Raw genomic sequence first — 22,664 nt, forward strand, 5'->3', positions numbered from 1 at the left:
AACCTAAACTCAGATACAGTCTGATCTGATCTGATACATTTTAAGCCAATGTATGCTCAGTTAACATGTTGAAAATCAGGTTACCGGGTGGGAAAAAATAGGTTCCTCTCATCCTCTCAGATACTTAATTCATTTATCAACCTAATTTTGCTTGTTTTTGTTTGTTTATTTGTTTTACTCATTGAACCTATCAGATATGTCAGATAAGGACATGATGTTCACTTAAATTTGAGGTCTGACTGCACTGCATGTATGTATACTCTGCAAAGGAAACAATAAATATTATAATTAGAAAAAAACACCCTGATGAAGGCAGTAGTCAAAAATGTCTGGCCAAGAATGAAATGCAGATAAGCTGTACAACTTGCCCCCTTTTTTTTTTTTTTAAAGAAAGAGTACAGCACAACCACTTGGCTAGAATACCAGTCACTTGTTCACTTTACCTCAGTCCATCTCCTCCATGCTGAGCATCAAGTTTTTGTCATGACTCAGTTCTGAACCATAAATGTTCATCTAGTCAGTTCAGATAAGAGTGGACGGCCTACTAGGCTATTCAAAATATATATCCGTACTTAAAGACGTAACTATAATGATATCCGTACGTAAAGACTCAATGAGACTGAATGCATATGGTCAGAAATAAAGCAACGTATCATTTGCAGTGACTGAATCTATACCTTCAGGACTAAAACAGGACTGGCCTGATACTGACTCTGACATTAACAGATGCTCGTCAAAACAAATTTTGATATATTAGGGTCCCATATAAAGCAGAAGCCATAATCTATTTAAGTCACAGGTTGTGCATGAATTTTATGTCTATCTATCTATCTATCTATCTATCTATCTATCTATCTATCTATCTATCTATCTATCTATCTATCTATCTATATTTTTACATATGCAATACCCAAGCTGCACCATTTAATAATTATTTACAGAAAGACAAAATAATTGCAACCTATGGTATTCACATAAGTGTATATGAACTCTGATTGCAAAAAAACTACTTTACATTTTGGAACATTATTTGCAGTGTAAACTTAAACTGAAAATAAAGTCCTATACATTTAGTACTTTGTGCATGTTACCTGAAAACAGTTTGCATGAGGTGTAGAGCCATTTTAAAGGGTAATGAACTTGAACTCATGATCTTCTGATCTGATATAACCTTTTAATCTATTTATCTAAACAATAGTTACATGGTATGAGTTTAGGCTCATTTAACCACTCACGTAATTCTTGCCTGCCTGACCAACCAGGAATCCCTCATGGCAATTTATTCATATACAGCAGCTACACCATTAAACAAATTAATCAAATTTATGGCAAACTAACTGTCTCTGCATCCTTGATATTAACATAACTTAAATAAGAGAGCATACCAAGAGATTCTTTGAATTCAGTTTTAAACAAATTGTGGTTCCCAATGAGGAGGAGTAAATTTCTTTCTTTTCTTTTCTTTTTTTTTTTTTTTTTAATTTGTACTCAAGTTCTTTTTAATTAGGATCTCTTATGAGTTGACAGAGCTATGGCCTGATGTCACGTCGTTTCCATCAGTGATGATCAGGCCATATGCAGAGAACTTTCTGACTGAGAATGGTACACACACAAAAGTTATGCTTATAATAACAGAGGCATACAATGGGGGTCATCGCTGCCAGAAATGTATGGATAGAGAACCATTGTTTCACATTTATAGGCCCTGTTCAGCAAAAGTCATACTGCTAATTCATCAGCTTTGCACATTTGAATAACAACACATCATGGCCCCCGGGCTTTTGTATAAAATGCCCCGGGAATCATGGAGTTGGCAGAGCAAGTTGAACCATCCACTGTGGAACCACCTAAACCACCATCATGGGCAAGGTAATGGGATGTGCCTTTACATTTTCATATATGAAAACTTTTAAATCATCATTTTTTCCTTACCGATTCCGCTTTTGTCAACATACAGTCAAACTTTATTAGCTTTAGTGCAAATAGTTTACTTTCAAAACCCTGTGGCCATTCTCTCATGTAATTTCTAAATCCAGATCTTCTGCATGTTCTTCATTTCAGATCGTCTTCTACGAGGACAGGAACTTCCAGGGTCGCTCCTATGAGTGCATGAGCGACTGCTCTGACATGTCCTCCTACCTGAGCAGGTGTCACTCCTGCAGGGTGGAGAGCGGCTGCTTCATGGTCTATGAGCGTCCCAACTTCATGGGCCAGCAGTTCTTCCTGAGGAGGGGAGAGTATCATGACATGCAGCGCATGATGAGCATGGGAATGATGTTTGATACCATCAGGTCCTGCAGAATGATCCCCTTCGTAAGACACCTTATCTTACTTTCACCAACACAACACCACAAATTTTCACTTTCATAACAAAATCAGGTTATCTGCATTGTTAGTACTTGCCGTTGGTTTATTATAGGTCGGTAAATGATAAATGATTTGTCAAAACATTGAACTGCATAAAGGTCCATAGTAACATTTTCCTTGATTGGCATTACAGCACAGAGGACAGTTCAGGATGAGGATCTACGAGAGGGAGAACTTCGGTGGTCAGATGTATGAGCTGATGGACGATTGTGACTCCATCATGGATCGTTACCACATGTCCGACTGCATGTCCTGCCACGTGATGGACGGCCACTGGCTGATGTATGAGCAGCCCCACTACAGAGGCAGGATGATGTACTTCAGGCCCGGAGAGTACAGGAGCTTCATGAACATGGGCATGAGCAACATGAGGTTCATGAGCATGAGGCGCATCACCGACATGTGCTAGACATCTGTGCTTAACTAAAGTAAATAAATGTGACATCTAATTCATAACCATGATTTGTCAAGTGCTTACTTTGCTTTTGTGGTTTGTCCTTATACAAGAATAGCCAGAGCACTGAATACACTCAAAACTCACGAAGAGTAGATAGTGTGGACACCATTTATGTTTCATTTATGTCACTGAATAATCACTATTGAGTGACTATTCAGTGAGTGCTGTGCAGTGTAGCAAAAATATAATGTAATATTACATGGTATAATATAATAACACAACATCAACACTGCCAAGTTGTCATAGTTTTGGCAAGTTACTGTATATGTGTGTTTTTAAATGTAGCTTTTACCTCAACTTGCCACTGTTTTTCTCCCAGTCCCCTCAAACTGATGACTGCACCTGTAATTTCGACAACCAAATGGATCCAACACTGGACGGTTTGTATGTGTTTTGGTCATATTAGTGCCAACATTAACCCTTTCTGCAACTTTAAAATGTCAATGACTCCTTAAGGAAGTGCAGAGCTTTAGCTTTTGGGCAGTTTAGGTTGCAGCATTATAGACTGATTGGGGGTCAGGCGACCGACAAAGTAGCGAAATTCAACATAAAATAGCTATCGCCCAAAGGGAACTCATTAGTCTGGCAGCTTTTTCCTACCTGAGGTAATAAATTAATTATATGTCCAAATATCAGTATATCTTATCAAAACTTTGTATTTACCTTCTCAAGTAGATGTAATTGAACATTACTACACTTGTAATCGCGACTGTTGTAAATTAAATTGGAAAAATGGATGGAAGTTGTGACTGACTGTAATACAATTGGATACAATATCTATAATTGGCTGCCGTTCCACTATATGAATACCTAGATTGAAAACATCAAGGCACTCAATCAAAACAAGTGTTTTTTGTTTGTTTGTTTGTTTGCTTTTTAAACACGATAGGAGCGTGATCAAGTGCAATTAGAGGATATTAGGTGGTGGATATAATTTAGGAAAGAAAAGAAAGCGGAGACAAAAGGAACATGCAGTGTCTTTTGAATAGATGTGCATTTGGGTTACAACCAAAGACACTATGCGTTTGCTCTGTCCTGACAAAGGATGTTACCGCACCATGAATAAGCCTTGGCGAAGAAGAGTTGACCTCAGTCAGAATGATGGGTACATAAGCTTTGGAAACGAAAAGCAGCGTATTAAGTTGTGGTTCAATATTGGCCAAAGTGTGGGGCTGAACTTTGGCCTGGAAATATGAAGGTGTAGCTCTTGTGACTTACGTCAGCGCCACGGTTTTGAATTTGTTTCCGTTCACACTGGAACCATGTCTTTTGTCTGTACTCTGCATGTTGTGCATTACACATCACTCATTACTTTTTAAAAAGTAATGCATTACTTTCCTTAGTCAGTCCCTGTGGGAAGTAATTTGTTATGTTACTCATTACAAGTTTATGCAATAGCACAAAGCCGACAGCAAAGCCGGTGAAAACCATTTGATGTTGTGGCTGTTGTGCAAGCATGCACACGGACACATTAGACTATTTTTTTCTATTGGCCCATTATCCAGCTTCTTTGTGTTGGTGGTGAAGCCAGTCGGTCACCACTCAGTTGCAGTGTGTACCACTTGTAATCATTACTAAAGATGATAATTTTATCTGGAGTCATATTTTCTGTGCCTGTAAACAAGGCATCTCTGAACAGAAATAATGGTTCAGGTTTACCCAGCTGGTTAACCCTGGCCTGACTTGAAAAGGCCAATTTTGCCGTAATGGCAGGTCGGCCAGTTGATCCATATGTCCACCCAACACTTTGCTCCAAAGCAACATATGCTGAAAACTATTGGTTGAATTGCTATGAAATTTGGTGATTACATTCATGTTCCTCATAGGGTGAACCCTGTCAGTTTTATTGAGCTTGTATCCCTTCCATCCTGCACCGACATTGAGCAGAAAATCGTCTTGTACACAAAATCACAAAATCTTAAGGGTGGATTACCCTTCAATTTGAGGACATTAGTGCTCCTAAGAGGATGAACCCTGTCAGTTTTGCTGACCTCATTTGACCTGTCCTTTCCTACTCCTCAGCCAAAATATCAATTTTGCACAGAAGATAACACAAAATGTAACCCTGGATTACCATGATATTTGGTAAGGGTGTCTAGCTTTTAGACTTTTCTTTGGCTAAAATGTTAAACTTGATACAGTATCTCAAAATTTATTGGTCAGGTTTTCATAAAATTTGGAGTGCACATTCATGCTACCAAGAGCATGCACCCTATTTATTTTAGTGACCTCATGATGTTTTCTGCAGTGCCACCGTCAGGTAAGGTATCATGGAATCTAATCACTGTGTTGGTAAGAAGTGGTGAGTGTGCTCAGAATCTCCAGTGAAAGATTGCTCTTGAATTTGGTGACCTTATGACTATTTTTGTAGCTTCATCTTTTGGACAAAATATCAAATATGATATCTCAAAATCAATTTGCCTGCTGAACTATCAGTTATCTCAACTATCTTTAAATGTAATGGAGGCAGTGAATTTGCAAATCCTCAAATCCTAAATTTACATTAAGAATCCTCTACTCAAAGTAGTTGTGCATAGAAATCATCCTCAAACAAATCATATCCCTTTCTCACACAGCTTGCCCTACCCCATCATACACCACACCAGCATGGCACCAGCAGCAAAAACATGCTTGTTTCCTTTAGCTTCTGTATCAAGGATATCTTTGCTTAGGCTTTGGTCCTTAAAGTATTGACTAAAACTGTGCAAAGCTGAAATGACCCGGGAGTTTGATGGATGTCCATCTTGGATTATTAATGGAGGTTTTGCATCAGCCCTGTCATTCTTGTATTAACCTTGTCATCAGCTTTTCCAGTTCTTGCATAGCCAGTTTTTTTTTTATTATTGTTTTAAGGCAACAAATAAAATTGCTTGTTAACTGCGATGTGCTATGATAACTACGATACCCATGAGTCTCACACTTTTGATTTATAAGATACAGTATATGACCTGGAAAAGGGTTAGTGTAACAACCCTGTTAACAGTCTGTACAAGAGAGCGAAGCACCTGCTGCGATGCCAGAACAAGAGCAGAGTGACGTCAGTCTGTCCCTCTGTCTAGCCTGTTTGTCTGTCTACAAACACACATGGGGTGCAGCAGCCCTCTCTTTGTCATGGCTGAGGCCCTCCTTTTTGCCAGTCAGTCAGTCCTGCACTGTTGCATGATACAAAAATCATGATGTCGCTGCTTACAGTACAGTCACATGAGGAATCTTAACTAGGAAGTTTTAGATACCAAAAAGGCAAGAAGCTACCTTCTTAAGAATAAACACAAAGAAATTAACACCCAGTTTTCACTCTAATAGTGTCATGTTTCTACAGCAATTGCACTGTGTAATCACTTAGAGAATTACAGAAATGAGAGGAATTAGATGGCAACAAAGTATGTAAGCAAAAGTAGATGTTTTTGTTTTTTAAAATTATTACTCAATGCAACAAAAACAAATATGAGGCTGTAGGTGTTGAATTCACTTTATTAAACATATTTTGGTCCCAGCAGCCAGACAGTTTATATACAGTGAATCTTTCCATGTCTCAGTCAGACTTAGCTGCAACAATTTCAAAATAATGGAACATATGTGAATAATGCACAGCTGTCTACTGACAAATGACTGACAAAAACAGTATGTGTAACGTTCTAACGGACAAAACGCTATGGCCTTAGTTGACCAGTTTTTACTGTACTGCATGAGTGACTGTTGGATCATCTCTCAGACTGAGGCAATGATTCACTAGATGGAACCGGTCACAGGATTTGTAGCTCCTGACTGTAGAGCCACAGCCTGCCTCCGAAGTCAGGATTTCAAAGAAGAGCCTGCAGTCATCATGTCACAAGATTGGATATCACTGTAAAGGAAGTTGTAAAAGAGGGTGAGAGTCATCTGAACACCCATTCCTCTGGCCACCAAATGTCCTTTATTACTTATGGCTATAGTATATGTGAGGGAAGACTGTATTGATATCAGGAATGCTGTCAGTATCTTAACCTTTGCATCCAGCTTTGCATGCTCTGGAGCATTAGTGCGCATTTCAGTGCAGAGAAGCACATTTCCCTTGTGTGATTATGCAGCAGTATTGATTGAAGCCTACGAATTTCTGATCTGAGCAGCCTCCTCAATTCAGGTGGTCCTCACTTGGATGGAGGTGTAGCAGCTGAAATGGAAGTGGAAGTCAGGACAGATGCTGCTACACTCTTTAGAGCAGCTCTGAAGATTTCTGTCCTAAAAGAATATGATCTATGAAATATTATACCATAAAATATGATACAATGGCTGAAAACCTGTTTAGGGCAGGCTATTGTGTTCCCAGATGAATGGCACACTCCACATTGTGACCCTTTCATCTGCTATTGTTCTCTCAAGCAAACTATTTACTAAACTCTGGAGGACAAAAGATTTCTCTAGCAAAACAGCATTCCTTACCTTTCCCATTGTCTATCACCCTGCAGCTCTGATAGGCGAGCGCGCCTCTTTTATATTCTCTTGGAATACAAACATTGTTATGTTAATCAACTGACTCGGGATGTCAGCCTTTTTGAAAAGCTGGCACAGCTGCCAATTTACAAAAGATATTTTGTTTTACTTGTCAGCAGAGATAATCACTATTTTGTTATAAACAAACAAGTGTCAAGGCTGAAATTTTTCCCCCCATGAACAACACTTAAACGTTTGAAACACTGATATGAAATGATTGATCTTTATTGTCATTATACTCAGGTACATTGAAATTTTGCATGGCTTCTCCCAGTGTAGTTAAAATAAAAGCAATAAATAAAAGCAGCACAAATAAATAACAGCAGTACTGGCAGCTTAATGTGTTAAAAAAAGACATCTCTGCAAATGCAACTTTGATATGAAGTGCTACATATATCTAATATGTTATCAAATTATCTTTAGTGAGCAATATGTACAAACACACACTCTTAAAATAAACGGTAGCAACAACAACTGCTCACTGACTAACGCATTTTATTTAATATTTTGCTTTTCATTTAATCAAACAAAATATTTTCAAACTCACATTATGTAATTATATCGCAGTAACTGAATGATGATATACTTAGAAAGGGACTACAGGTAAATTCATCTACCTCTGTTTCAGACTTTTACAGACCAAATGGTAAGAGTTACCACTGTAACTGGCAATACTGGGAGTTCAGCTCCATCTAGAGGCTTTGCTCAAGAGTAGCATATTTTGGAAAGGAGACGTATGGATTATTTTAGGGTAGACAACATGGATGCCCAATAATTATTTTCACATCTACAGTCTTTACAGTGAGCCATTTTTTCTGCTCATTTCATTAACTCTGGTGTGAGGATGTGTTTCATGCTCCTGACTTATTGAACCTTAGACCTGAGATTGGAAACCATGTGATTTTCATTCCAACCTACATCTACATCAGGTGATTTCACTCATTAAGCTCCCTCTCTGGCTGAAACTGTGATAAACTGTGAAATCATTTGAATTGCCTCACATGATTTTTTTTTTCAAGTTACAGCACTATGACATTTACCTTAATTTCATTCACATCTGTACCTACCATCTAAATCTACATGTTTGTGAAGTATCTAACAAACCTTACAAGGTATTAGTATTTGTGCTGTTTCACTGAGTAACTATTACTACAACGCCCTGTTTCCAGTGACCAGCTGAGAAACCGTTGCTCCTTATTCATATTTAGTTTATAAGGCATATATATATAAAGAACAGGGAAGATGGCAAAGTAAGGAGTAGGTACTGGTGTAAGTTACCAATTTTAGCTTGTTTTTGCTCAAGTTTGCAGGGTGCAAATCTGCTTGATATATTTTTTTAAATAGTATGTTGCTGCCATCACATGGTGTGCAGTGTAGTCACCTTTTAGATAGACAGATAGATAGATAGATAGATAGATAGATAGATAGATAGATAGATAGATAGATAGATAGATAGATAGATAGATAGATAGGTAGATAGATATGGTATTGATGCTAGAGGACATTTAGTAAATTTAAAGTACAGGTCAGTTTTAATGGCGTGATAATGATGTGATGTTAATGATGTGTTAACAATGTGTTCTGGGGCTTATGTTGTGTAGTTGAATGTTGATCTATCTATCTATCTATAGTTAAACTATATATCAGTGGATCTTCTGTGTACATCATTTTAATGTTGTGAATTATTGTTGTATACTATCATGAATGTCTTGATTTCAAATGAGCTCTTAAAATCCACAGCCATCAAATGAAAGTTTCAAATGACTAATAACCAACAGAGGAAACAGTTTAAAAGAGAGTTACTCGATTTTATTTGAACTCTTCCTTTTGGACACTGGAGCTCTAATAACAGGAATCCATGATGCGCCTCATGCTCATGAACCTCATGTTGCTCATGCCCATGTTCATGAAGCTCCTGTACTCTCCGGGCCTGAAGTACATCATCCTGCCTCTGTAGTGGGGCTGCTCGTACATCAGCCAGTGGCCGTCCATCACGTTGCAGGACATGCAGTCGGACATGCGGTAGCGGTCCATGATGTTGTCGCAGTCGTCCATCAGCTCATACATCTGACCACCGAAGTTCTCCCTCTCGTAGATCCTCATCCTGAACTGTCCTCTGTGCTGTAAGTTGACAGGTAGGAAGAGTTTGAAAATGATCAAGACACTGAGATCATCCTGCAAATATTAAACTGCTATCACAAAATTTCAGTCCCTTTACAGTCCCTTGGTGTAATAGCTGAGATGTGGTTTCAAAGCAACAGGAAAATCGAATTACCATGGGGATCATGCGGCAAGACCTGATGCAATCACTCATTCCCATACGCTGGTAGTCGGAGTACTCTCCCCTCCTAACAAAGTACTGGTTTCCCATGAAGTTGGAACGGTCGTACACCATGAAGCAGCCGCTCTCCACCCTGCAGGAATGGCACCTGCTCAGGAAGGAGGACATGTCAGCGCAGTCGCTGCTGGTCTCATAGGAACGACCCTGGAAGTTCCTGTCCTCGTAGAAGATGATCTGAAAACACAAAGGACACCATTATGGGGACTCATTTTTGCCGATGTAACAATGTATATCTCGTACCATACACCATTTTTTTTTGCTATAAACTCAATTCTGACCAAACATCTTGGAACACAAACACCTCACACACCTTGCCCATGGTCATGGCTACAGTTACAACTGTTTGGTTGAAAAGGCCTGCACAGTTTTCTGTATGTCCCTCTGTCTCTTTTATACCTGACCTGACACCCAAAGAATACATGACCCCCATTGTTTAAATTCCTGACAGAGCAATATGGAACAGAGGCCCCTGTGTACAGTGCAATTCAAAGTGGTCTTCAACAGATCATGATTTGCGGCCGTTGCATTTGTGAGAAGAGGACAGCTTTGTATTGTCTGTGTTGTTGAACAATGAAAATGTGATATTTAAAATAAATATACCTTTATTTGGAGAGCTAAAAAAATACAGTTTCATCACTTCCAAGGTAATGGGATTTTCTTGTTCAAAGTGGAATATCATAGCTTAAACAACAAATATGATTTACTGCAGATGGCAATAAAATTTTCTTTGGCTAAAGTGGTCCTGACTGAAATAAGTTAATTGATACCCACAGTCTTTCCAACTGTGTCTTCAAAAAACAAAAACAAAAACAAAAACAAAAAAAACCTACTAATTGTGAGCGGAAAAGGCTAAGCCCTAAGCCATCTTTGTAGTTCTTGGTCTTTGCCCTAGATGATCTTGACAGCCCATCGGTTTGTCTGTCCATCCCTCTGTAAGTCCATACATTCAACACTTTACTCCAAAGTAATATTTCAAACTCTGCTGGCCCGATTCCTTTGAAATTTGCTCAGTCCTTTCCTGCTCCCCAGAAGATGAACCCTGACAATTATGGTGACCCCATGACCATCAGGCACAAGTCTGACTTGTATGCAATATCTCAAAATGTACTGAGCAGATTACTTAGAAACTTGAACACTTTCATGCTCCTCAGCAGGTAAACTCATAACCTTATCTCTTGCGCCACCTTCAGGCCAAAATGTCAACTTTACACAAGAAGAAGAATTCAAAAAATGGATTCAGTGGGTTGCCATATTTGTTATGAGCTTTAATATTCCCAAAGGAAGATTCCTCTCAACTGTGGGGAACCTGTGACCCTTCTTTGAGCACCACCCTCAGGCCAAACGTTTGCCTTGCACATGACATATCTGTAAAAGTAATTTAAAATGCAATGTATTTTGCAGAGAATGAACCCTGTTAATCTTATGATCTGCAGGTCCAAATGTCAAAATTGCACACAAAATATTATTAAATCTAATGAGCAGACGGCCATTATATTTGGGGAAAGTGTTCATGCTCCACAAAGGAAGACTCCTCTTGATTTTGATGACCCTGGTTATTATCTTTTCTTTAGTGCAGTAATACTCTGGCTCCCCATACAAATCTGGCTCCCCATAAGGTGCTGAGGGGCCCACTGACTATTTTCTATTTCACAATGAAAATAAATTTACTCTCACTGGGAATTTAAAATATATATCTGAGTGTTACTGGGGAAGTTACTGCAGTGTGCAACAGTGGTGACATGTGTTTCCTGCAAAAAGTTCATGTATTCTTGACCGGTGTGGGGCTGTTGTGACTGGATTGGACTTTTGGCAAAGATGAGTGAGGACAGCAAACGTTATGCAAAACAGGATAATTCTGATCCCATGCATGTGTATTTCATGCTAAGAGCTTAAATATGCTTTTCATTTGGTCCATAGTAAGAGCAGTTTATGTTTTTGTTTATGAATCAATCCAACATTTAAGTGATTTTACATGATAGAAGAGGTTCTAGCCATATGTTCAGTGTTGTATAAACTCTTTAAAATGTAAGCAAAGCATTTAAAACTAAAATGTAGTTGCAGCTCTTAAACAGTTAATAAACACCTATAAACAGTTACAGAAGTTAATAAACAGTTAATTTGAAAATAAAGAATTTCAAAGAAAGATTGTGGTTATGGTTATGAGCCTGTTTATCCATTGGCCTCTGTCATTCTGCAAAAGTGGCTCCCAGGCAAAGCAAGTTGACTATCCCTGCTTTAGTGCCACTGTAGGTCAAAAGGTAAAATTTGATATCTCAGAATTTACTGGGAGGGTTGCTATGAAATCTGGAAATCACATTGATGTTATCACCAAAATGTACAAACTCCATCTTCCCGCTACTTGCATTACCCTGACATGTACCAAGCCAGCAGGACACCAGCAGTGGAGGGCCCAGGCTTGTTTGAGGAGTGTTTATCATATTGGTAGCTTGAAATTGTTAATATAACTTACAAGAGGAATGGCTGCTATGCTTGTTTGCACCTACAGTGAATATTGATTTCCAAGCATGTTGGTAAGTTGGCTTATTAGGATTTGGTGGTTTATAGCATGCTAGTTGATATGTTGGTTACTAGCAGATTTGCCCTGGCTTCTGTAAGCTGACTAAGATATTTTATTTTATGACCCAAAATATGAAATATAAACACCTATCTTGCGTTTGGGAGAGGAGTGATACATCATAGGATTATGTGATAGTGTAGATTTGGTAGCTAAAAGAGAGTAGTGATGCCTTGCTCTCAGCTCTGGGTATAACTGTTTGTTAAAAAGTTGGTTTCTGAATTGTGGAAGGGGGTTATGTAAAGCCACAGAATCAGCTGCCCCTGGATATAGCCTTTGTTGAGAGTAATTGTGAGTGAGTGATAACATTTCTGAATAATATTGGAGACTGGAGATAAGCCTCAATGTGGGTCTTTGATAGTAGAGGTGACAACAGCTGTATTTGGTGTGGAGGGGAGGTTGTCAGAAATCATCGTTAAACCCTCTGGGGGTGATAAGGGTCTAATTCAATGAGTCATCAGTGATGCAAAACACCAACCTGATGCCTGCGCGCACACATTAAATCCTTTAACATTTAGATTAAGTGGCTGATAAATGGTGCTGATTATCTGATGGCCCTGTAGATTTATGGCGGCATAGGCTGATGTCCGCTGTAGATACCAATTGTGTGTTCATCATTGTTTTGACAGCTGAATTGGACTTCTGTGTGAATGCTGCCCTTGGATTACGGCACAAAGGATTGCAGCATCATTCTGTGTACCAGTAAATGGGTACAAGGTCAACTTTCTCTCATTTGCTTGTCACCATATATTATTGCAGTAAGCTGAGCAGACACAAATGCAATGAGTCTCTCTTTTTTTTAAAGTTGACAGCTGCTCCTTTCAGTGAATACACACTTAATTTTACACTAACAGCAATTGTAGATAACTATGATATATCAGGAGGGGTTGTTTAAATACTTGATAATTCTGAGAATATGCCCTAATGTGACTGCAGGATAGTAATGATAATGACAACAATTATAACAGCATCAGTTATTATTATTAACTTTATACAGGACATATTTACAAGAACAGTTTACAAAGTGCTGCAAATATGTAAGGACAAGTCAATGACAGGAAAATGCAATAGAAAATCTGTTAAAAGTGTTTGATTTTCAAAATGAATGTGCTGTGTACTTTGTCAGTTGATGTTTTCATGATAGATTATTAGATCATTTTTTAGCCTGATTTCTTGTTGCAGCTGAACTCATGAAGCTGTTTTATTTTAAACAAGTTAAAGGCCCACAAGACCCCAGCACCCATGACTCAACAGCTCCTCCCAGAGGGATACTGCTGTAAGTGCGTCAGAGAGTGAACATTTGACCTCATTTAGCCTGCTGCTCTGTGGCTCTTCACTGCAACTACACTCGTGGCTTTCAAAGCAAACTCTTAAATGTATCACCGCTATTATAGGGTTAATCTAAATATGAACATTCAGTGTAGTCATGGCTACAAAAATGCATTTTTCCTATGAGAGTATGTTTTGCTAGTATATTTGATTTCCTGACAGGCGGGCCCCAGACTGTGAGAACAGGTAAAATGTACAATGTACTCAGGGCTGCATGTCCCTATTGTATAGTCTGTTTACACACGACTGTTGCCAAATATGACAACAACAGCAGCATAAAGTTCACAAGATGACACCACAGTGATTGGACAAATAAGCGACAGTGATCTAACCATATGGTGTCCTGATTATAACCTCTCTCAAAATGTCAGTAAGACAAAAGAAATCATTGCTGACCTCGGAAAGATAGGAGAAAATCACATTCCTGTTTCCATCAATGGGCAATCTGATGAAAATGTGGATAGTTTTAGATTTCTTGATATACACAGACGCCCAGACATTGTCTCTCAACACTCTGCAAGAAAGCACAGCAGACTATACTCTCTGAGGCGTCTCAAGAGTTTTGGTATGCGTGCCAAGGCTCTGGTGAACTTTTATGGCAGTACTATTGAGAATGTGTTGACAGGCTGTATCACAGTGTGGTTTTGGCAGTCGTGGCTGCTCAGGACTGCAGACTGCCTCAAAGGACTGCACAGACAGCAGCAAAAATCACTGGCACTGGCAACAACAACAGCTTCACAGCAATTACACCACTCGCTGCAAAAGGAAAGCCCAAAGCATCATCAAGGACACCAGCCTCCCCGCTCAGGTTCTGCTCTCACTACTTCCATCTAAAAAATGCTACCAGCAGCTGATGCAAATATATGCATCTCACATTGTTGTTGTATGTAATGTTACCATGTACTGTAGATTGTGTGTGTATACATATGAATGCACTGTGTGTAGTCTATGTAGGTCTATAGAGTTGTTGTTTTTGGGTTGATGTGTTCTTTGTGTTGAGGCAGAGGGAGCCAGAGCACAAGTATTTCACTGTATATTAACTACACATGGCAATAAAAGTGTTTGCAAGAGTGTCTGACTATAAGGGCAAGGGTTAGAGAGTATTTTTGATCCTTTTATGCACTTTAGGATTAAATATGACTGTGCAAATCCCGAACAGGAGAAAGAAAAAAACATGTCCCGTGCTCTGAATATGAAAAGAAATGCTTTATTTCAGAATTTTGCTTGCTTCAATTGACTAATCTGCATAGTTAACAGGAGTCAGTGATGCGTCTGATGGAGCTGAATCTAACTCCATCGTATCCCATCTCCCTGAAGCTCCTGTACTCTCCGGGCCTCATGTACATCATCCTGCCTCTGTAGTGGGGCTGCTCGTACATCAGCCAGTGGCCGTCCATCACGTGGCAGGACTGGCAGTCGGACATCTGGTAGCGGTCCATGATGTTGTCACAGTCGTCCATCAGCTCATGCATCTGGCCTGCGAAGTTCTCCTTCTCGTAGATCCTCACCCTGTAGGCCCCTCTGTGCTATTTGGAGAGAATGCAAAAAATACAGTGATTTACTGCATGTGTAGCACCATTTGCTTTGTGTGCAGTGCTTTGCCTGCATTCATCAACATCTGACTGTCCATGTGTCATGATTAGTCATACCATGGGGATCATGCGGCAGGACCTGATGCAGTCACTGAAGCCCATCATGCGCTGGTAGTCGGAGTACTCTCCCCTCCTCAGGAAGTACTGCTGGCCCATGTAGTTGGGACGGTCGTACACCATAAAGCAGCCACTCTCCACCCTGCAGGACTGACACCTGCTCAGATGGGTGGACATGTCAGCGCAGTCGCTGCTGGTCTCATAGGAGCGACCCTGAAAGTTCCTGTCCTCGTAGAAGATGATCTGGAAGCCAAAATGGTAAGTGGTAACATCATATATTATTTTTAAATGTTTCCAGTCGCAAAATTTGTTCCACTAGTCATGATTAGTGAATTATTTATTTAGGATCATGATATTGCAAAATGAAAGCATGCATCCATATAATCAGATTTTGCAAAATAAATGCCAATAAAAAAGATCTTATTTGGTGCAGTCTCTATTGCAAATAAATCCCTAACAAACCTACCTTGCCGTGCATGGTGGCTGATATAATGAGCGATACTGCAGCTATCCCATCCTGGATTGAAGCCTGTTTTATACCTAACGCGACATCCAAACAATCTATGGCACCATTGTATAGAAGTAATGAGTCAGCAGCATGCAAATTTCAGTCACCCCTGTTTGTGAATACTGGTGGGAAAGGGTTATTATGTATACTGACAGAGGCACTATTATTCTAGAGCAAATTGCTTCTGCACATATCCTTTCAATTTTTGATGGCTTTGAATATTTGCTGCAAATGTAACTCTTTAACTCTTCAAGGTACAGTAGTAAAATACTGAAAAAAACATCTGGGAGAGAAATTGCATGTATGAAGTATCTTTTATGTATCATAAACCTTCAATTCAGTGCATTCCTGCTTTGGTTTAACACAAATCCTTATGGCTGGATAAAGACAGTTTTAAATAAAACTGTCCCTCATATCTGTGCATCACTATGAATATGAAAAATCCCACCTGCACACTCAGAGCTACCTTAGCTATTTATAGGTGAGCTTGAATTCTATGAAGTCTGAAGCAGCCACATGTTTCAGCTGAGACAAGTTTCCATTCGGCACCTCACCTGTCCATCAGTGACCTACAACCAATTATCTGAGCACTTCTTTTGTTATTAGGGGGATTAGGGTGGAGCTGGAAACCACCGCAAGACAGGTATCGTGTTTTTAAACGTGCCAAAAATAGCTTGAAAATTCAACTTTAATTTTAAAATGATGTAAAATGATGTTCAATGTTTAATATTCATCAGTGAAAAATATAGAGAATAGGTTCCATGTTTCTTTATGTCAGCTACTTAACATGAGGTGTTGCAATACTGAAAAATCAATATGTTGTGTTTGAGCTTTTACAGCTTTTATTTGAATTTTAGGCCCCGGTATTAAGTACCATAAATACTTAATTATGAAAGTGACCTACACACATTTATGTTAGGCATTTAGCACAATGAATTTCCCCGAGAGAACGGCTTCTCTAAAAGTAACATGAAAGCAGTCTTAAATCATAATGAATCATTCTAAATTATAAACCTACATCCTACACCGAAACAATATTTTTTTCAGGTCTTTTTTGGGCCTGGTTGTTTTATATTCAGACATTATGTGCACAGATCTAACTCACCATGATTTCATGCTTGGAGATTTGAAACAGCTGCAGTGCCTCACTAATTAGTTACAGAAGCAACAAGCAAGTATTTATTTTGATTTGAGCGATATGTTCCTTTCATCTGTTTTTGTTTTTTAACTAATATAATTTATCAGAAGTAATGTAGCTGTTAAAACCTTTTCCAAACTCTGGTTCCTTAAATTATTATGTCTTGGAAAATTCAGTTTGCAACCCAGTGTAAAAGCAGATGCGTGTTATATGTGTTTGTGTCATATGTTGCTTGATAAGAATGTAGCTGATAAATATATGATGAAGTAACTGGTTTGTTATAGTAACAAGGCATTTATAGGTTATCATAGGTTAAACAGAAACTGGTCTGTTATAACAGAACCTTTGATGACAATACATTGTATAGCTTATAATTATAATAACTGTAAATGTAGGTGAAATTATAATAACTGCACATTGTAATAAATCTATAATTCACTATGAATCTGGTGTCAGCCATTCAAAAAGTGTTTATGATGTGTCAAAAACCAATAAACACACAGGTCCCAGTTCCAGGCCAAATGCATTCATCATAACCTTCTTATGTCAGATTTATGATGGATTAATATATTATAACATTTTCAATTGCAAGTATGTGTTATAACCAACGATTTAAAAATGTTTACTATTTTGTTTACTGTTTTTGCTTTCAATATATTGCCTTTATGTAATAATGTAATAATGGACATATGTCTGTACAAGACCACACGTACTTGTTATTCTTTCAGCAAATTTAGGTTAAAAGGAAAGATGACTTGTTGACAGAAATCAAGAGGCTATTTTTTTTATCTTCTGAACTTATTTAAGTCACATCTTGAGTTATGCTCAAATTAAATCAATTAACTGCACTATATTTAGACATTTTAATAGTGTATCTCTTTGTATCTCATCCACATTAATTATTAATCCAATTATCCTCACAATTTTTATTAATCAGTTGCTCTACTTTTATGTTACGCTGCAGTGTGTGGGTTAAATACTGTTCAACATTGTTTTGCTAAAGGCAAAATTTTTTATTGTGCCATTTTTGGAACACGCTGTAGACAGATGTAATAGCATATGCCACTGTAAAATTCAATAAAGAAAAATAATGCAACATGCTCAGATTTTTTGATTATTGGTAACTTTTTATTGCAAAATTAAGGGGTCTAACACATATCCATGATGCGCCTCATGCTCATGAACCTCATGCCACCCATGCCCATGCTCATGAAGTTCCTGTACTCTCCGGGCCTGAAGTACATCATCCTGCCTCTGTAGTGGGCCTGCTCGTACATCAGCCAGTGGCCGTCCATCACGTTGCAGGACATGCAGTCGGACATGTGGAAACGATCCATGATGGAGTCGCAGTCGTCCATCAGCTCATACATCTGACCACCGAAGTTCTCCCTCTCGTAGATCCTCATCCTGAACTGTCCTCTGTGCTGTTGGAATGGAATTAGAGCAACATTAATTCCCAGTATAACCTGCGATCATCTATGTAAAATATTAATGTTGCACCTGTAGCAGCACTATCCCAGAGGCTGCTTTAAACTTACCATGGGGATCATACGGCAGGACCTGATACCACCGCTCCATCCCATCATGCTCATGTAGTCGGAGTACTCTCCCCTCCTCATGAAGTACTGGTTTCCCATGTAGTTGGGACGGTCGTACACCATGAAGCAGCCACTCTCCACCCTGCAGGAGTGGCACCTGCTCAGGTAGGAGGACATGTCGGCGCAGTCGCTCATGCACTCATAGGAGCGACCCTGGAAGTTCCTGTCCTCGTAGAAGATGATCTGAAAAAAAGAGGGATGGGTGTATTAGCACATTTTGAGTTAACTGTGAAAATGTAAAGTTTTATATGGTGAGTTTAATGTATCCTATGTGGAGTTCATGATGTTTAAATTATTATTAGGCTGCGTACTCTTCCCATGCTCATGCTGGTGGTGGTCATTTTGCTGCTGGGCTGAGCTGAGCTGCTGTTGCTGCTGGTGGTACTGCTGCACTGCTGTCCTGGTTGGTTTAACCCTTACTTTTATACCTGACCAAACCGTAAAGAATCTGTGGCCCCCATTGTCAAAACTCCTGACCCAGCAACACAGTATAGAGCGCTGTGTCACTGTGTCATATAGCCACGTGACTGGGCCCTCGAAGACCCTAGAATTTTTTTTCTCCCTTTTGACCAGATAACACAATAGCTATTTTCTGAATTACACACTGTAGCCATCGGGTCTATACCATCCCATCCCGCCCTGTTCCCTATACCGGTGTATTGACTCAAGTGAGAGGCAGAGTACATTTGACAGTTTCATGTCTGTTACACATGATGATAAATTATTTTAATCAGTGGTGCTTTCACTTCTTGATCTTCAGTACCTCACAGATGTTTTAGTCTTTGCATCCCATGGAAATGTATGGATGTGTTGTGAAAGGAATTTATTTAAACTGACTTTTGAAAAAGGGCACAGGATTAAACAGCAGGCAACATTACAAAATAATTCAAGTTTTTTTAAAAAAAACCTAAAAAAATAATAAAGAGAACTAAAAAAAACAAAAACTGTAATCACTAATGAAATGTAAGCAGACCAAACATAAAGACACTATTATTTAATATTAAGAATGTGCAGTTAGCAGAATAACTCATACAGCTGATGGATCCAGTTATGTCAGCATTAATTACATTTCCACTACCAGTTAATTAATAGTATTGAAACACCACACTGAAAGTGTATTTGGACAGATTTGAGTTTTAAAAGGTCTTGAAGTTGATGTGACTAATCAAAGTCATTTAAGTCAAGTAAAGACAAACCGGATTCCCAAACAACTGTAAATCATCTCTGCATTGAGACAAGGATACCTCTGAGATGCAGGTTTGGAAAAGAATTATAAACTCAGGATCAGAAAGCGAAATCTGTGTGTGATATCAGGCTGGGTTTTTATTTTGTTTGGACTCATTATTAACAATGGCCTCAGTGTCTTCACCATATGTCAAAGACAGTGCTTATGATTCAAATAATTTATGATACAATCATTGCAAACTAAGTATTGTGGAGGCATAATGACATTTAAGACAATTTAATGCTCAATCAGAAATGTCAGATAAAAAAAAAAAAAAAAAGCATTTGTTATTAGGGTTGACATTGCACCACATAGTTCATGTAACATTCCTGTCACGACTTGTGTGACTGCTGGTTTAATTCCTGCCGTCATGACTTCACATCACATCTTATCCCTCAGTGCTGACTTCTGCCTGTCTAAGGAAATTAGGTAAGTCAATTAGGTAAGAAGTAGGATGCATCCACAGGTTCAGAAATGTTTTTTTGAGTGTGTGTGTGTGTGTGTGTGTGTGTGTGTGTTCAATTTAACTCCTGCAGCAAGTTTCAAAATGTCACACAAAAGCCATAATTTGTCGAATTTTCTTGATTGATTGACACCTTGACATTTTGTTAACTAGAGATATACCTGAATGATGTTTTTAACACTTATTCCAATGTTATGCCGTAGACGATGCAGGCAACTCAAAACATAAATGACATTTATCTGTATTTATGGACATGCTATGTCGCTGTTACAAAGTGCTTGTTTACGAGCTATACACTATAAATAAATATTTATTGTAGACGGTATTATCAGCACTATTGAATCAAAATGGAAAGCTAGATTCCTCGCTGTTTGTCACACGCACAGTGTGACAGTGGATTTGACAGATACCTTGATTGGAAACCCTGTAATAAGTAAGATAAAATGGGATTATACATTCGATTGGTTTACAAAATTACCAGCTTTCATTCATTTTCAGTTAAAACAGAATAATACCAAATACCTTTGCAATATCACTAATGAATTAATCCCACGACCTTCAACCTTGAATACTGAGAAGGAAAAGATACTCTGGAGAGATCATCTGTGCATGATTTTAAAATGTAGAGCTAAATGGATTCCTAAATGAGAAATTGCTTATGAGTGAGCTGCTTGCCATCCAAAAAGCTTTCCTTTCCAAATTTTTCCAGCTCATGATTCATAAAAAGCTGCATTTGCATACTGGACTCAAATTATGTTTATCTTTTTGGCAGTAATCTTTCATTGTGACAGTTGGGCAATTAACTGCATTCTTTTATGTCAAGGGATGTTTGCAGCAGTAATAGCAGTAATCAAAAATAACCTTACATTATATATATAAAAAAAAAAGATTCAAATTCAAAAAGAACCTCAAAAAGGTTGGAGTGAATAACTTTATTTAGTGCATTATGTTAATTTAGAGAACATTTAGTGAACATTTAGTTGCAAGAGTCCATGATGCGCCTCATGCTCATGAACCTCATGCCGCCCATGCCCATGCTCATGAAGTTCCTGTACTCTCCGGGCCTGAAGTACATCATCCTGCCTCTGAAGTGGGGCTGCTCATACATCAGCCAGTGGCCGTCCATCACGTTGCAGGACATGCAGTCGGACATACGGTAGCGGTCCATGATGTTATCACAGTCGTCCATCAGCTCATGCATCATACCACCGAAGTTCTCCCTCTCGTAGATCCTCATCCTGAAGTGGCCTCTGTGCTGTAATATGACAGAGTTTACAGAGGATTTAGATTAGGATAACATCAGGAATCAGTGCATCGTGTACACTTCAAGTCAGTGTTAGTAAGCTTACCATGGGGATCATACGGCAGGACCTGATGCAGTCACTCATGCCCATCATACGCATGTAGTCGGAGTACTCTCCCCTCCTCATGAAGTACTGGTTTCCCATGTAGTTGGTGCGGTCGTACACCATGAAGCAGCCGCTCTCCACCCTGCAGGAGTGGCACCTGTTCAGGTAGGAGGACATGTCAGCGCAGTCGCTCATGCACTCATAGGAACGACCCTGGAAGTTCCTGTCCTCGTAGAAGATGATCTGAGAAGGAACAGAAATAAGATATGTCACCCGTCAATTCATGCGAAAAAAAAACAGTGAGATAAATATAGTGATAATAGTTGTTAAGAGCAATTTCTGATTGTATTGAATTGTATTTAGAAAATACCTTGCCCATCATGTTCATGCCAGAGGTGGACATGTTAGCTGTTGACCTGTTGCTCCTGCTCTACCTTCCTACCTGGTTTAACCCTTTCCTTTTATACCTGACCAAACCTAAAGAATCAGTGGCCCCTCTGAGGGAACCCCTTATTCAGCAACTTACTATAGAGGGCCTATAGAGTGCTGAGGTTATGTCAACCACATTTCCAGGGACTGGGTACCTCACAGTCTTTAGAAAGGCCTTTTCTCTCATCACAGAGTGAATAGGTTGTCCTGCTGCAATTGTAACTTGTGCAGACTCCATTATACATAATTAATCAGAACTTGGTTCTTTGATTTCACACTTGTGTTTAATAGCACATGCCTCTAAAATAGTAAGCATATGCTGTATATGGCTTTGACACATCACAGTTACTGACAGTGCTTTTAAATGTAGAGATGTTGCTTTAGCCTTCATTGAAATGATCCTAAATGACAATTAAATTACCCTAGAGGTATTTCAGGTGACTGACCTAAACTGACAAGGTTAATTTCAGTGATGGTTTTGACAGAGAACTAATTATTTTGCCGATTATTAATCAATTTTGTACATAGTTACTGTCAGCTTGTTATGTAGCAAATCATTATATCTGGTAACCTAACCATGACTATGCCCTTGTTAAGACATCTTACAAAAGGTAATGTATCCAAAAGAAACTGATGTGACAGATTGTGTGTTAACACTGAAGTCAGTATACAACCATATTTTGTGAACAATTTGCCATTTTGATGTAATATATTTCCTGTTGTTACCTGATATGTTGTTACCTACCTCTTGGATCAATAAAGTATT

At 38.8% G+C, this 22,664-nt stretch overlaps 4 protein-coding genes across 4 annotated transcripts; 1 reads left to right on the forward strand and 3 right to left on the reverse strand.

Annotated features, from left to right (window-relative positions):
- Positions 1–1,821: 1,821 nt before the first annotated feature.
- Positions 1,822–2,776, forward strand: LOC115379658 (gamma-crystallin M1). The gene is made up of 3 exons (XM_030080457.1): positions 1,822–1,869; positions 2,062–2,313; positions 2,501–2,776. Exons 1-3 carry the CDS (start codon positions 1,861–1,863, stop codon positions 2,774–2,776), a joined length of 537 nt encoding a protein of 178 aa, XP_029936317.1. The 5' UTR covers positions 1,822–1,860.
- Positions 2,777–9,122: 6,346 nt separating this feature from the next.
- Positions 9,123–9,974, reverse strand: LOC115379657 (gamma-crystallin M3-like). Its single transcript, XM_030080456.1, has 3 exons — positions 9,946–9,974; positions 9,570–9,809; positions 9,123–9,415 (listed from the first exon to the last, which is right to left on the reverse strand). The coding sequence occupies exons 1-3, from the start codon at positions 9,958–9,960 to the stop codon at positions 9,137–9,139; spliced, it is 534 nt and encodes a 177-aa protein (XP_029936316.1). The 5' UTR covers positions 9,961–9,974; the 3' UTR covers positions 9,123–9,136.
- Positions 9,975–14,789: 4,815 nt separating this feature from the next.
- On the reverse strand, positions 14,790–15,689 carry LOC115379659 (gamma-crystallin M3-like). The gene is made up of 3 exons (XM_030080458.1): positions 15,655–15,689; positions 15,189–15,431; positions 14,790–15,065 (listed from the first exon to the last, which is right to left on the reverse strand). The coding sequence occupies exons 1-3, from the start codon at positions 15,664–15,666 to the stop codon at positions 14,790–14,792; spliced, it is 531 nt and encodes a 176-aa protein (XP_029936318.1). The 5' UTR covers positions 15,667–15,689.
- A 5,376-nt stretch (positions 15,690–21,065) lies between these two features.
- LOC115379655 (gamma-crystallin M3-like) lies at positions 21,066–21,958 on the reverse strand. The gene is made up of 3 exons (XM_030080453.1): positions 21,840–21,958; positions 21,470–21,712; positions 21,066–21,375 (listed from the first exon to the last, which is right to left on the reverse strand). The coding sequence occupies exons 1-3, from the start codon at positions 21,870–21,872 to the stop codon at positions 21,097–21,099; spliced, it is 555 nt and encodes a 184-aa protein (XP_029936313.1). The 5' UTR covers positions 21,873–21,958; the 3' UTR covers positions 21,066–21,096.
- Between the last annotated feature and the right edge of the window lie 706 nt (positions 21,959–22,664).

This window comes from Myripristis murdjan, chromosome 21 (assembly GCF_902150065.1).
Source record: "Myripristis murdjan chromosome 21, fMyrMur1.1, whole genome shotgun sequence".
NCBI lineage: Eukaryota > Metazoa > Chordata > Actinopteri > Holocentriformes > Holocentridae > Myripristis > Myripristis murdjan.